The sequence below is a fragment of the Muntiacus reevesi genome, chromosome 1, assembly GCF_963930625.1.
Source record: "Muntiacus reevesi chromosome 1, mMunRee1.1, whole genome shotgun sequence".
NCBI classification, from domain to species: Eukaryota; Metazoa; Chordata; class Mammalia; order Artiodactyla; family Cervidae; genus Muntiacus; species Muntiacus reevesi.
The window spans coordinates 186,126,776-186,142,096 of NC_089249.1; the positions used below are offsets into that span (position 1 = coordinate 186,126,776).

Sequence of the window (15,321 nt, forward strand, 5' to 3'; positions counted from 1 at the left end):
AATTTTTTTAGTTGTCACAGTTCATGGTGAGAAGGGGATGTTATTGGCATCTGGTTAGTAGAGGCCAGTGTTTCTGCTACACGTTTTACAATGAAAATGACAGCCAAAGAATGATGTGGCCTGAAGTGATCATGAATGCTGAGGCTGAAGCTGAGGGCTCTTTGATTTGTATATGTTCTTCCACGTTTATCTAGTTTTCCATATGCATATCTTTTTAACCTTTTAATTCTCAAATTAATGGATTTTAATTTATCAGAGACCTTTTAGGTTTACAGACAAACTGATCAGAAAGTATACGGTGTTCCCACTTACCTCCTTCCCTATATAGTTTCTTCTGTCATTTACATGTTGCATGAGTGTGATACATTTGTTATAATTGAGGGACCTATATAGATACATAATAATTAACCAAACTCCAAGTTTACTTTAAGCTTCACTCTCTGTGTGGTACATTCTATGGATTTTGACAAATGTGCAGTGACATGTATCAGCTGTTCCCCGTTCATACAAAGCAGTTTCATGTGCTATATTTTTTATGTGGAATTATAGACAGTGACTTCCCTGGTGGCTCAGACGGTAAGGCGTCTGCCTGCAATGTGGAAGACCAAGGTTCAATCGCTGGGTGGGGAAGATCCTCTGGAGAAAGAAATGGCAACCCACTCCAGTACTCTTGCCTGGAAAATCCCATGGGAGGAGCCTGGTAGGCTATAGTCCATGGGGTCGAAAGGAGTCGGACAAGATTGAGCAACTTCACTTCACTTTTCATAGACAGTTCACTCTGTTTTTTGCTTTATTCACTCAATTTTATTTTTAAAAATCCACTTACACTGTTATGTGTACACCTGGCTGGGGCTCCAGTGTTTGTATCCACCCCATCTTTCTGCTTTCTGCAGGCTTGTCCAAGTCTCCCACTAATAAAAGGAACATCCTCTTACCTGCTCCCCTACAAATAGGTTTCAGAAATTGAAATATACTTAGGACCAAATTTGCTGGAGTACAGAGCAAGCCTATTCTGAATTTCCACCATTCTACATTCTCACCAGCATTGCAGGAGGATTCTTTTTTCCCCATAATCCAAGCATTGTCTAATTGGGGGAATTAAATAATTATACAGTGAAATTCCCCTATGTGTGTATGTGTGTGTGCGCCCACTCCCCTTCCCTGTTTTACTAAGCATCTTTACATTTGGCACATCTTTACAAACTCCTGTAATTTCTCTGCTCATATTTGTACCAAGGTTTCTAATTCATGTTCATTCTTCTAGATAGTATTTCTTTGTCAGTTTTACACAATGCAATTATTTTTCCCAATGTTCCATCTGACTAATAACTTTGTCCAGAATTTCCTTTGTGAATAAAAATCCTTAATGTGGATGTTTGCATTTTTTTAAATATCCTTAGCATTTGCATCTTTGAATATCAAAAAACTAATTCTCTTGCCCTTTCTTCCATTAACTTTGGTTGAGATTACATATTTATGTCTTGATATTACATATTTATTTCTCGAATCTGTCTAAATGCCACTTTTGCATTTGTTCTTGGGCAGAAATTCAGATTTACTTTGCTTCATGAAATGAACAGTTTTCCCATCAAGAAGAAGTTAACAATCTTATCTTTTCCCTTTGATTTATGCTGCCACCTTTATCATATTAAGTTCTGAATAATGAAGGGATATTTTCTGAAATATGAAACTGATTTAATCAATGCTTCCCTGGTGGCTCAGTGGTAGAGAATCTCCCTGCCAATGTAGGAGATGCAGGAGATGTGAGTTCAATCTCTGGGTCAGGACGATCCCTTGGAGAAGGAAAATGGCAACCCACTCCCATATTCTTGCCTGGGAAATCCCATGGGCAGAGGAGAATGGCGGGCTACAGTCCATGGGGTTGCAAAAGAGTCAGACATGACTTAGCAACTAAACAACAAACAACATGTCTAATCCAGGTTCACACTTTTAAAATGTGGCTATGACTATAACGTTCTCACTACCCGGGAGGGTATATCTCTCTCGTTTATTTAATTTTTAATATTTTACATCTTGATTCTTTCATTTTTTTCTGGATAGATGATAAGGTCACTTCCCTTCCTATCTTTCTTTGTAGAACTGCTTATGGCTTTCAGTTCCATGCTAAAGAACAGCAGAGACTGTGAGTAACCTTGACTTATTCCTGTTCCTACAGAATGGTGCATGTAAAGGTCCCCGCTTAGTATATAATATTAGCTAGGTTTCTAGTATGTATTCTTTATCTAGCCAAGAAAGTCCCCTTCAAGTTCGTGGTGTAAAAAGGTTTTTTAAAGATTCACAAATAGATATACATATATCAAATCATTATGCTGTACATGTAAAACTAATACAAGGTTATATGTCAATTATACAAAAAATTTAAAAATCATAAATAGTAGTTTAATTTTAGAAAATATATTCCTTCCTGGATCAAAAGAATTCTATCATTTTTCTTTTTCAGTTTGTTTATGGGATGAATTAAAGATGCTGCACCCTCTTGTCATTCATATATCAACATCACCTGATCATAACACACTAAAGTTAATACATCATTTTATTTGGTTAAGTAATATCTTTTAATGGATTATAAAATTTGCAAGGATAGGTAAAGTGGACCTGCAATTGTCATTTCTTATAACATTCTTACCTGGCTTTAGAATCAGATTGCATTAACCTGATGAAATGAGCTCAGTGGATTTCTTTTATTTTTTTTAAACATATGTGTAAGATATTCATCAAGTGTTCCTTAAAGGTTTAAGAGTACTCACTTGTAAACTGGAACTAATGATTATAGGAAGAGAAAGTCTTTAACCATTTCAGTTTCTTTAAAACTTTTTTGAATATCTAGGGTCTCTTTTATTTTCTTGCACTAGCTCTGCAATTTTATATGCTTCTGAACATTCATTTCATTTTGTTTCAATTTCTTAACTTATGTTTTATTACTGCTATTTCTATTCACTTAAAAGCATCCCTTATTTTTGTAGTTAGTTCCAATTTTAATTTTAGGTTTTTTTATTGGCATTTTCTCCTTGCTTCTATCTTATTAATCTGTTCCAATCACCTGACTTTCATTGTGTTAAGCATTATTTTCTGGACAAAGTATCTTGAAAAATATATTTAAAGATGTGTACGCCCCTCATAGTAATGTTTTAGGTTAAAACTTTGACATTTGATGCTTACATTATTTAATTATTTCTTCATTTATTATATTATTTACTACTGAAACAAATGATTATTTAATACTATGTTTATTTCCCAATTGTGGAATTTGGAAAGCTACTGGTTCTCTACTGATTTCCATTTTTACTGCATTTTAATCTATATATTATTTATACTTCCAAGTGAATGAAGGATTTCTCTATGTCCTAAAACAGGGCAAGATTTGGTTAAGGCCTTCTGCGTACTTGAAAAAAAATGTTTAATTTTGTTTGTTGAAGAACCTAAGTATGTCTAGAAGCTAATGTTTGAATATTATTAAAGAATTGCAATGAATAATTCCCAAATTGCAATTCTAAGCTCTGTTTGAATTTCCAACTTCAATTTTTTATCTATCTAGTACTGATTTAGCTATTTCTATTTTATAGCTATTCCACTGAAGTTAGGTTGAATATTTCTTCCTAATATTCAAGTGTATATTGTTGTATGTGTTAATCATATATATGCAGGTTGCTACAATTTTCTTTCAATTTACATAAAATATTCCTCTTAGGCCCATCCTGTGTGCATATGTGTAATTTTTATATTTCAATATGATTTTAAACTGGATATATTTTCCTTCAAAGCCTTTTTATAACAAAAATCACATTTAAATGAATAACTAAATTAAGAATAATTCCTATTATTTGTATTTCATCATTCATTCACACAAGAAGAGACTAGTTCCTTAAAAATACTTTCCAGCTATTGATCTAAATCAATACCTCATATTGTATATTGTTATTATGGCCTTTGCTTGTCTATTCATTTTTTCTTGATCCTGGCTGATTGATGAGAACAGACCAACTGTTCTGTGTAGGATTTCACCTTCCAGATTTTCTGACTGATCCCTCAAGGTGTCATTTAGCTTACTCCTTCATCCTCTGCACATGATCACCTTTTCTGATGCTCAGTAGGCATGGTTCTGGCATCCTTTAACGTTAACACATTTTCAGTGAAAGTTCCATTTGACAGTGGAAGAGATCTCTTAAGCTTCCTTCCATGACCAGACCATCTCTCCAGGGAACCTGGTTCTTTTTACTGACATATGGTAACAGAGATTTTATGGCTATTATTAAAATTAATTTAATTGCTCCTGCTTTCAAGATTGCTGCTTCAGATTTCCTTTGGTACACATTTTCCTGGCATATATTTGTCCATTTTTTCATTTTCAAATTTTCCATTTGGTTCTTTAGAAGAGCAAGTACAAAATGTGAGATAGGTTGCCAGAAGTGAGTACCAATAAATTGTATGAAAATAAAGATGAATGAGTTGCTCAATAAAAGGACAAAGATGATCAGAGAGAAAAGATATTTTCAGAATACTAATAACCAAATATATGTTTTCTAGAACAGGAGCCCTATTCAAGAGAATATGACCCAGATCACCCATGTCTGTTTTAACGATTACAAATCTAGATTCTTTTATTTCTTTCCATCACTGTTAATAAAAATAACCCAGTAGCCAAACAATATCTTAAGCACTTAGGGAGCTGATCTTAGTTTATCGATATCACATTAATAAATGGTAAGTACTATTATGGGCTCCCAGGTGACTCAGTGGTAAAAAATCTGCGTGCCAATGCAGGAGACGTGGGTTCCATCCCTGGGTCAGAGATCCTCTGGAAGAGAAAATGGCAACCTGCTCCAGTATTCTTCCTGGGAAATCCCGTGGACAGAAGAGTCTGGCAGGCTGCAGTCCATTGGGTCACAAAGAGTCAGACATGACTGAGCGAATGACCGCAAGCATGAGCAAAAAGTACTATTATGATTTACTACATCTTACTGATGAAGATTGTGAGACTAGTATAGAGGTCTTCGATTGCCATTTCACCTATGTTAGAGCCCCTGTTTTAACCCTGGGCCTTCATCTTGTTTCTCATCTCCCCAGATGCAACATCCTCGTCTGATCAGAACGACAGCACAGTGTCTGAATTCATCCTCATCGGCTTCTCCAACTTCCCTCAGCAGCTCCTGCCCTCCTTCTTCCTGCTGTACCTGCTGATGTACCTGTTCACACTGCTGGGGAACCTGCTCATCATGGGCACCATCTGGAGGGAGCACAGCCTCCACACCCCCATGTACCTCTTCCTCTGTGCCCTCTCCATCTCTGAGATCCTGTTCACTGTTGCGGTCACCCCGCGCATGCTGGCAGACATGCTGTCCACCCACCGCTCCATCACCTTTGTGGCCTGTGCCAGCCAGATGTTCTTCTCCTTTACGTTTGGCTTCACCCACTCCTTCCTGCTCATGATCATGGGCTATGACCGCTACGTGGCCATCTGCCACCCCCTGCGCTACAACATGCTCATGAGCCCCTGTGACTGTGCCCGCCTTGTGTCTGCTGCTGGGCCGGTGGCTCAGTCATGGGGATGATGCTGACACTGATCGTTTTTCACCTCACCTTTTGTGGGTCTAAGGAGATTCACCATTTTGTCTGCCATGTGCTTTCCCTCTTGAAGTTGGCCTGTGGGAAGGAGACAGCCTCTGTCACCATGGGTGTGATCCTGGTCTGTGTCACAGCCCTGATGGGGTGCTTATTCCTCATCATCCTCTCCTATGTCTTCATCGTGGCTGCCATCTTGAGGATCCCCTCCACTGAGGGCCGGCACAAGACCTTCTCCACCTGTGTCTCCCACCTCAACATAGTGGTCGTGCACTACGGTTTTGCCTCCCTCATCTACCTCAAGCCCAAAGGCTCTCATTCTATGGACAGTAACACGCTCATGGCCACCACCTACACAGTCTTCACCCCCTTTCTTAGCCCCATCATTTTCAGTCTCAGGAATAAGGAGCTGAAGAACGCCATACAGAGAAGCTTCCATAGAACTTTCCATCCCCTAAGCTCCTGATGGCCAGTTTGGTGGTATGGAAGGTGACAGATGGTTTGGGTTTAATAATTTCTATCTCTATATAACTCCTGCAGTGATTTAGGTCTGTAAAATACCCACACTTCATAGGAGTTTGATGCGCTCTAGCTATTAGTTTTTCTCCAATTTTCCCTTTCCTGCCATAGACTCTATCATCACAATCTCTTTTTTTTAACTGGAGTATAATGGCTTTAAAATGTTGCGTTCGTTTATGCTTTATAACAAAGAAAATCAACTGTATATATGCATATATCCCCTCCTTTTGAACCTCTGTCCCTCCCACTCCACATCCTACCCCTCTGGGTTATCATAGAGCACCCAGCTGAAGTCCCTATGCTATAACAGCAGGTTCCCATTAGTCAACTGTTTTACACAGGATAGTGTATATATGTCAATCCTACTCTCCCATTTCATCCCAATCTCCCTCCCCCCCTCAACTTTCCCCACATGTCAGTCCTCTATGTCTGTGTCTCTATTCCTGCCCTGAAAATAGGTTCATCTGTATCATTTTTTTAAATTCCTCATTTATGTGTTAATATATGATCTTTGTTTTTCTCTTTCTGACTTACTCTAGTCTGTGCCTGAAAAAGGAATGAATATATGTACATGTATAACTAATCAACATGATGTACACTGAAACTAATGCAACACTGCGAATCAACTATATGCCAGTAAAAAAAATTTAGGGGTAAAAGACAGACTCAAGTTTCACCCTCAGTTCAACTGATTCACTTTTCTTCCTTTCTATGGCTGAGTAATATTCCATTGTAGATATGCACCACATCTTCTTTATCCATTAATCTGTTAATGGATATCTAGGTTACTTCCATGTCCTGACTACTGTAAATTGTGTTGCAGTGAATATTGGGGTGCATATATCTTTGTGCCCAGTGAGATGAACTCCATCCCATTATTTTTGCCTAAGAATGTATTATTTTTCTATAGGCAGATGAAGAGCACCACATGGATGTGTCAGGACCCTGACACAGCTGATTCTTGAATGGACTAGTAAAAGATTTTATTTCCGCATTCTCCCAACTTAAAAAAAATACTAGAATAACCTGAAGATAATAAGAAATGCTACCAGAACAGTGCCTTTTTCATATACGAAGCACTGGATCTCATGTTTTGTTGCTTTTGTCTTTAAAAAAAATTTTTTTTTATTGGTGTATAGTTGATTTACAATGTTGCATTAGTTTCAAGTATACAGCATATTGATTCAATTATAACATGTACATATATTCATTCCTTTTCAGATTCTTTTCATATGTAGGTTATTGCAGAATATTGAATAGAGAGAATTTCCTGTACTATACAATAGGTCCTTGTAGGTTACCTATTTTACATATAGTATTGTGTATATTTTACTCTAAATTCATAGTTTATCTCTCCCCTTCATGTTTCTCCTTCAGTAACTGTAGTTTGTTTTGAAAGCCTCTGAATCTGTTTCTATTTTCTAAATAAGCTCATTTATATCACTTTTTAAATTAGACTCTACATATGAATGTTATCATGAATGTTTATCTTTCTCTGTCTGACTTACTTCACTTACTATGATAATCTCTAGTTCCATCCATGTTTCTGCAAATGGCATTATTTCATTCTTTTTTATGGTAGAGCAATATTCCTTTATATATATACATACATGTGTGTGTGTATATATATATATAAGAATATATGCACATCTTCTTTATCCATTCTTCTGTCAATGGACATTTAGTTTGCTTCCATGTCCTGGCTATTGCAAATAGTGAACTTTGGGGTGCATATACATTTTCTAATTATGATTTTCTCCATATATATGCCCAAGTGGGATTGTTGTATCAGATGGTAGCTCTATCTTAATTTTTAAAGAAACTTTCATAGTGGCTGTACCAAATTACATTCCTGCCAGCAGTGTAGGAGGGATCCCTTTTCTCCATACTCTGTCCAGTATTTATTGCTTATAGCCTTTTTGATGATGGCCATTCTGATGGGCATGAGGTGATGCCTCATTATAGTTTTGATTTGTATTTCTTCAATAATTACTAATGTTGAGCATCTTTTCATGAGCTTTTTCACCATCTATATGTCTTCTTTGAAAAAATGTCTATTTAGATCTTCCACTCAGTTTTTGGATTGAGTTGTTTGTTGTTGTTGTTTATATATATTGAGCTGCAGGAGCTTAAAAAGGTACAACTTTTCAAGACTGAACCAGGAGAAATAGGATATGTAAACACACCAGTCACAAGATTTGAAACTGAAACTGTGATTTTAAAACACCTAACAGGCAGAATTCCAGGACCAGATGGTTTCAAAGGCTAATTCTATGAGACATCTAGAGAATAGTTAACACCTATCCTTCTGAAACTGTCCCAGAAAATTGTAGAGGAAAGAACACTTCCAAGCTCATTCTATGAATCACTGTCACCCTGATACCAAAACAAGTCAAAGATACCACAAAAAAGCAAATTACAGGCCAATATCTCTGATGAATATACACACAAAAATTCTTAACAAAGTAGTAGCAAACAAAATCCAATAGCACATTAAAAGGATCCTACACCATGTTATGCCAGGGAGGCAGTGATTCTTCAATATACACAAAATAATAAATATGATATACCACATTAACAAATTGAAGAATAAAAATCATATGATCATCTCAATTTATGCAGAAAAGCTTTTAATGGACCCTTAAATTTGATTCCCTAGTATTTTAATTGAGATTATTTGTACCTATATTCATCAAGGATATTGGCCTGTCATTTTTAAATCTTGTAGTGTTATTATCTTGTAGTGTCAGGGAAAGGTAGTCTTTTAAACTGAGTTTGAAAGTGTTCATTTTCTTCAATTCTTTAGAAGAGCTTGAAAATGATTGGAATTGATTCTCTAAGAGTTTGGTAGAATTCATCTGTGAAACAGCTGGTTCTGGACTTCTTTTTTCTAATTCTATGAAACATTTAGAGAAGGGTTAACACCTAAACAAAAACCTGATTCAAGGTTTTTGATTATTGATTCAATTTCTTTATTTGTCTTGATCTGTTCACATTTTCTATTCCTTTATGAGTCAGTCTTTGGATTTTGAGGAATTAATCATTTCTTCTAGGTTGTCCATTTTGTTGTGTTTAATTGTTCATTATAGTCTCTTACGACCTTTCTTATTTTTGTGGTATCAGTTGCAATATTCCCTTTGTCATTTCTGATTTCATTTGCGTCCTCTTTCTTTTTTTGTATTTAGCCTACCTAAAGTTTTGTCCATTTTGTTTATCTTTCCAAAGGATCAGCTCTTATTTTCATTGATCTTTTCTGTTGTTTTTCTAGTCTGTATTTTACTTCTGCTTTTACCTGTTTTATTTCCTTCTTTCTACTAACTTTAGCCTTTGTTTGTTCTTCTTTTTCTAATTCCTTGAGATTGAAAGTTAGCTTCTTTATTTGGGGATCTATGTTTTTTTCTTAATGTAGATGCTTATCAAAATAAACTTCCCTCTTAGAACTACTTTTGCTGTATCCCAAGTTTTGGTATGTTATGTATCCATTTTCCTGTCTTCCAATATTTTTAAAAATTCTCTTTTGCTTTCATTATTGATATAACAGTTGCTCAGCAAACAAAAGTATAGGACTGGACAGCTTCACAGGAACATTCAATCAAACATATAAAGAAGAGCTAATACCTATCCTTCTCAAACTACTCCAAAAAGTTGAAGAGAAGGGAACACTTGAAAAATGACCTGTCTGCTTATACCCTTGGGACACAGTATAAACTCTCCTGTGGTCAAAAGATCATGCTTCATCTTCAACATTACATCCCAGCCCTCCACAGCTCTCCAGCTTTTCTAACTTCCTGGGTGTTCCTGGAAAAACCAAACATGTTCAGACCTCAGGAACTTTGCACATGCTGTTGATTCTGCCTGGAATACCCTTCCTTTGGCATATTCTACACATTCTTGAGTCTGACCTTAAATGTCACCTCCTCAGGGGAGCCTCCCCTAATTTTCCGATACTAAGTCATCACTCCTATTTTAAACCCTCATAGTTACTTCTTTATTTTCCTTGTAGCTTTTAATCACAATAGATCATGTATATTAATTATTGTGATTTTTTTAATAGTCACATCTTTGTCTCTCCACTACTGTTTGCTTTCTTGAACACTGTAATCAGGGTCACATCTAAATACTTCAATGATGGATCCCCTGTAGCATCCATAAAAGTGTTTAACACACATAGTAGGTGCTCAATAAATGTTTGTTAAGTATATACATCAAGGTTTATTACTTGGCACTATTGACATTTGGGGCTGGCTCATTCTTTGCAGTGGGATCTGTTTTGTGCCTTGTAGGGCGTTGAGCAACATCCCGTAACTTTACTCACTAGATATTATAGCACATCTCCTCCTCCTTTGGTAGTAATAACCAAAAATGTCTACAGAACCAAGTGTCCTCTGGAGGTACTGGTGAGCCACTGGAGTACAGGAATGAGGGAAGATCTGGCTGATGCTCCCAAGCTGCAGAGTCACGCCCCTTTGGTGGTTCTTAGCATCTGGTCCATATTTTGGTGAGAGCCCTGACATTTCTCTATGTGTCTTTCCACCATGGATCATGGGAACTCTTCAAAGACAGGGGCTAGCAACAGACCCATCTCTGTTCTCCCAAAACTAGCACAGGATTTGGCACACAGGAGATCTCAAATGATTGTCAAACAGAGGCTCAACTTATGGAGAAAGACTGAATGTAGCTTTGAGACAAATGATGTATAGTTACTATTCAACTTAAACGTGAATGCTCATATCTTTTTAACTTTGGATAATTTGATTAATTTATTGCTTGTGCATTTAAACTTTATTTTGTTATTGTATACATGGACTTCCCAGGTGGCACAATGGTAAAGAATGTGCCTGCCAATGTAGGAGACACAGGAGATGTGAGTTCGATCCCTGGGTCAGGAAGATCCCCTGAAGTAGAAAATGGCAAGACACTCTAGCATTCTTGCCTGAAAAATGCTATGGACAGAGGAGCCTGGTGGGCTACAGCCTATGGACTCACAAGGAGTTGGACATGACTGACCACACATGCATGGTTTCATGTTTGTTGTTGTGTATAGCAGTATCACCACAACCTAGTGTCCGTTAAGTGTTATAAATTGTTATTTTAAATAGCTGCAAAAATTCATATTCCAAAGCAATTTAACTTTGTCAATGAAACTTTTTTAAACATTGAGATATGATTGACAGATAACATAGTGTAAGTCTATGGTATACAGTATGATTTGATATATTTACTTATCATAATATGATTATCACTGCAGTGTTAACTAACACATCTATCATAGCTTTTTGTGGTGGGAACAATGAAGATCTAGAGTATTAGCAAATTTGAAATTTCTAATACATTATTATTAGCATCACTGTGCTATACATTAGACCCCCAGGTCTTATTTATCTTCTGGTTGATCTACTGGTTGCAAATTTGTGCCCTTAAACAACATCTCCCCAATTCCCCCACCCCTCATTCCCGGGTAATCAACATTCCACTCTCTGTTTTTTATGAATTTACCTTTTTCAGATTCCATTTATAAGGGATATTATGCTGTATTTGTCATTCTCTTGAATACACATGCTTTCAACAAATTCTAAGTATTATGATGTGTAGTCAACTTTAAATCCTCCCCTCATACTCAAGGGATATCATTACACATTGTGACTAAGTAGTAAATTTAATCCTGGGCTCTGCACTCACCATTGTTCAACAAACAGTTCCACACTGACTTGTGTGCAATGTCACTCTCCCACAGAGAAAGCAATTTCTCATGGTGGGACTTTTTTCCTTAACTCAACTCTGGAGATTTCTCTCTACAGCTGCTCAAAATTCACATTTGAAATGTGGTGGTTTCCCTGACTTTTTCTGAGGTTGTTTATTACTGTTTCTAACTGCTACTGCACAGATCCATGCAAAGTTAAAATTCAGGGGTGTTTTGCTTTCCTCTATGGTAATCTGGCCTAGGCTTTTGTAGCCTCACAAAATTTGTGTTGTGGCTATATGCTGCTGCCCAGGGGAGGGTGGAGGCTTGACCTATTCCTTTTGACAGAGTTGGTAAGAAGTCCAGGGTAGGTTGATAAGAAGTCTGGGGTCCCCAAGGAAGAGAAAGGGGTATGGGGCTCTCAAGAAGGAAAAAGGGACAAACTTTTTTTTCTACATTGCTTTGTCTTAGTCACATAAGACATTTCTTCTTAAACTCTGAGTTGTTATGAAAACAATCTTTAAGACTAACTTTCTTTAAGCCCAGAGCTAATGATTACACAACAAAATAACATATCTTGCTCAAAGGTATCTTTTTCCTTAAGCTCTGTACTAATGATTATATAACAACAATGGACAACTATTGGAAGACAGGTTTCTCCTTTTTAACAAGAACCTTGTGACTAATCTTGTTATCTTAAGATAACAAGATAACTTATGTTGTGGGAGTGGCTCTAATAAAAGTATATAAGGCCTTGATAAGACTAGCAAGTGGGACACTCTCCATTCCCCTTCTAATGTCTATGTCAGAAGCTTTCTCTGTCCCCTTTCACTGTAATAAGACTTATGCCACACGAAAACTCTGACTGATCAAGCCTGATCCCCAAAGCTTTATCTTCTTCCTCAGGGATTACGAATGCAGCATCATTCACTGTAAGCTATAACTTTTCTCTTAGCAATTGGGTTTATGGTGATGGGAGTAATTAGATCACCCTGGTTTCTGGCAGAAGAACATATTCCAGGTTTAATGCTACCTGACAAAGTGTCATGCAAGAAATAGGAATCAATGAATCTGACTTTCTCCGTGTTATCATCACATACATCTTTCTACCAAGAATATATGGAGAATGATGTTTAACCATTTTGCAAACATTTGAATGTTGCCTACAAGGGTCCTTATAAACCATACAGCATTAGGCAAATATAGGCTATTATGTGCTTACAGGGTGCCATCTTTAATAGTAGCCTCTAGTAAACCGATTTAACTATTTCCAAGGAATTCCTCCCAGATAATCACTTTTTTGTCTGGCTAGAGTTTGCTGAGGAAGGTCTTCTTCATGGCGATCTTCAGCTCCTTGTTCCTGAGGCTGAAGATGATGGGGCTCAGGAAGGGAGTGAGGACCGTGTAGGTGATGCCCATCAAGGTGTCTATTTCCAGAGACTGGGGCCCCTTGGGCTTGAGGTAGATGACAGAGGCAAAGCCGTAGTGCTCTATCACCACAGTGAGGTGGGACACACACGTGGAGAAAGCTTTGTGCCGGCCCTCGGCTGAAGGGATCCTCAAGATGGTGGCCACGATGAAGGCATAAGACAAGAGGATGAGGAGACAGCAGCCCAGCAGGGCGGTGATACACACCAGTCCTAAGCCCATGGCCAGAATGGAGACATTTTCTCCACAGGCCAACTTCAGAAGAGCCTGCACATGGCAAACAAAATGATGGATCTCATTAGATTCACAGAAAGTTAGTTGGAAAATGGCTACTGTCACGACCAAGCCAATGACTGAGCCCCCAGCCCAGGACCAGGCCACCAGGCAGGCGCAGCCTCGGGGGCTCATGAGCGTGTTGTAGCGCAAGGGGTGGCAGATGGCCACGTAGCGGTCATAGCCCATGACGGTGAGCAGGAAGGAGTGGGTGAAGCCAAACATGAAGGAAAAGAACATCTGGCTGGCACAGGCTCTCAAAGCAATGGAGTGGTCAGTGGAAAGCAGGTCGGCCAGCATACGTGGGATGACAGCAAAGGTGTATAGGATCTCTGAGATGGAGAGGGCACACAGGAAAAGGTACATGGGGGTGTGGAGGCTGCGGTCCCTCCAGACGGTGGCCATGATGAGCAGGTTCCCCAGCAGCGTGAACAGGTACATCAGCAGGAAGAGCAGGAAGAACATCAGCTGAAGGTGGGGGAAGGCGGAGAAGCCGATGAGGATGAATTCAGTTGCTGATGAGAAGTTGCCTCCCTGCATGGGGGCTGTTCCTGAAGTGAAGTGTGACATGGAGAGATCAGTTACTGGATGGAAGGAGGTCTTCAGCTTCCATCATTCCCGGCTCTGTCCCAGGGGCTGCTCCTGATCCTGATAAATGACAGGTGACCTTGGCTGAATTCCTACTCTGTGCCTCCTATGATTTAATCTTCTCATCAATCTTGTGGGGAGGAGGGTGTGTATGCTGTTTTTATCACTGTCTAAAGAAGGGTTAGGCTACCCACTCCAGTATTCTTGGGCTTTCCTGGTTGCTCAGATGATAAAGAACCTGCCTGCAATGCGGGAGACCTGGGTTCAGTTCCTGGGTTGGGAAGATACCCTGGAGGAGAGCATGGCAACCCACTCCAGTGTTCTTGCCTGGAGAATCCCCATGGACAGAGGAGCCGGGTGGGCTGCAGTCCATGGGGTGGCAAAGAGTAAGACACAGCTGAGTGACTAAGAACAAAGTATCTTGAGAATACACATTGAAAATATTTGAGAGTCTAATCAACTTGTTTATGGTGCAGCTGTCAAAATGGCAGAACCTATACCTAGCTGTCCCCAAACACTCTACCTTTCTCTCACTTCTACATCTTCCAAAAATGGAAATAGCTTCCAACCATTGCTTGTCTGCCCTTCTACTCCCTTCTGATAAGTCTTGTTCTTTTCAGGGCTTCAAATACCATGTTGTTGTTGTTGTTCAGTTGCTCAGTTGTGTCTGACTCTTTGTGTCCCCATGGACTGCAGCACACCAGGCTTCTCTGTCCATCACCATCTCCCGGAGCTTGCTCAAACTCATGTCCCAATGGACATCAGTGATGCCACCAAACCATCTCATCCTCTGTTATCCCCTTCTCCTGCCTTTAATTTTTCCCAGCATCAGGGTCTTTACTAATGAGCCAGCTGTTTGCATCAGGTGCCCGAAGTATTGGAGCCTCAACTTCAAGCATCAGTCTTTCCAATGAATATTCACGGTTGATTTCCTTCAGGATGGACTGGTTTAGGATTTGCCTGGATGTCAAATACCATGAGCCATCCCTATTCCATGCCTACAGTCATTTTGACCTGTGCACATCTCTAACTTAACATGCATCAATCAGATTTTTCCTCTGGAGATGAGTTATTCATGCAAGGAATCTGAGACAAGACACTGTGTAGAAATAATGTTCTGGTTATTTTCCAGATCCCAATAGCCTATCTGTGTGTTCTGAGGCAATGCAACACAGCCATCTGACAAAGGGATGAGAGAGTCAGCTGACGGAATTCAAATCCCTGCTCTTCCCATTGCTCAGTGTGAGACTGAG

General features: G+C 38.8%; 1 protein-coding gene and 1 pseudogene across 1 annotated transcript; one reads left to right on the top strand and one right to left on the bottom strand.

Annotated features, from left to right (window-relative positions):
• The first annotated feature begins 4,942 nt into the window (after nucleotides 1-4,942).
• On the top strand, nucleotides 4,943-6,046 carry LOC136155151 (olfactory receptor 10H4-like; annotated as a pseudogene).
• Nucleotides 6,047-13,087: 7,041 nt separating this feature from the next.
• Nucleotides 13,088-14,020, bottom strand: LOC136155615 (olfactory receptor 10H1-like). Its single transcript, XM_065917539.1, has one exon. The coding sequence runs from the start codon at nucleotides 14,018-14,020 to the stop codon at nucleotides 13,088-13,090; it is 933 nt and encodes a 310-aa protein (XP_065773611.1).
• Between the last annotated feature and the right edge of the window lie 1,301 nt (nucleotides 14,021-15,321).

Bases quoted from the DNA above. Each gene is read 5' to 3' on its own strand.
- LOC136155615 (XM_065917539.1), bottom strand. From the start codon at position 14,020: ATGCAGGGAGGCAACTTCTCATCAGCAACTGAATTCATCCTCATCGGC.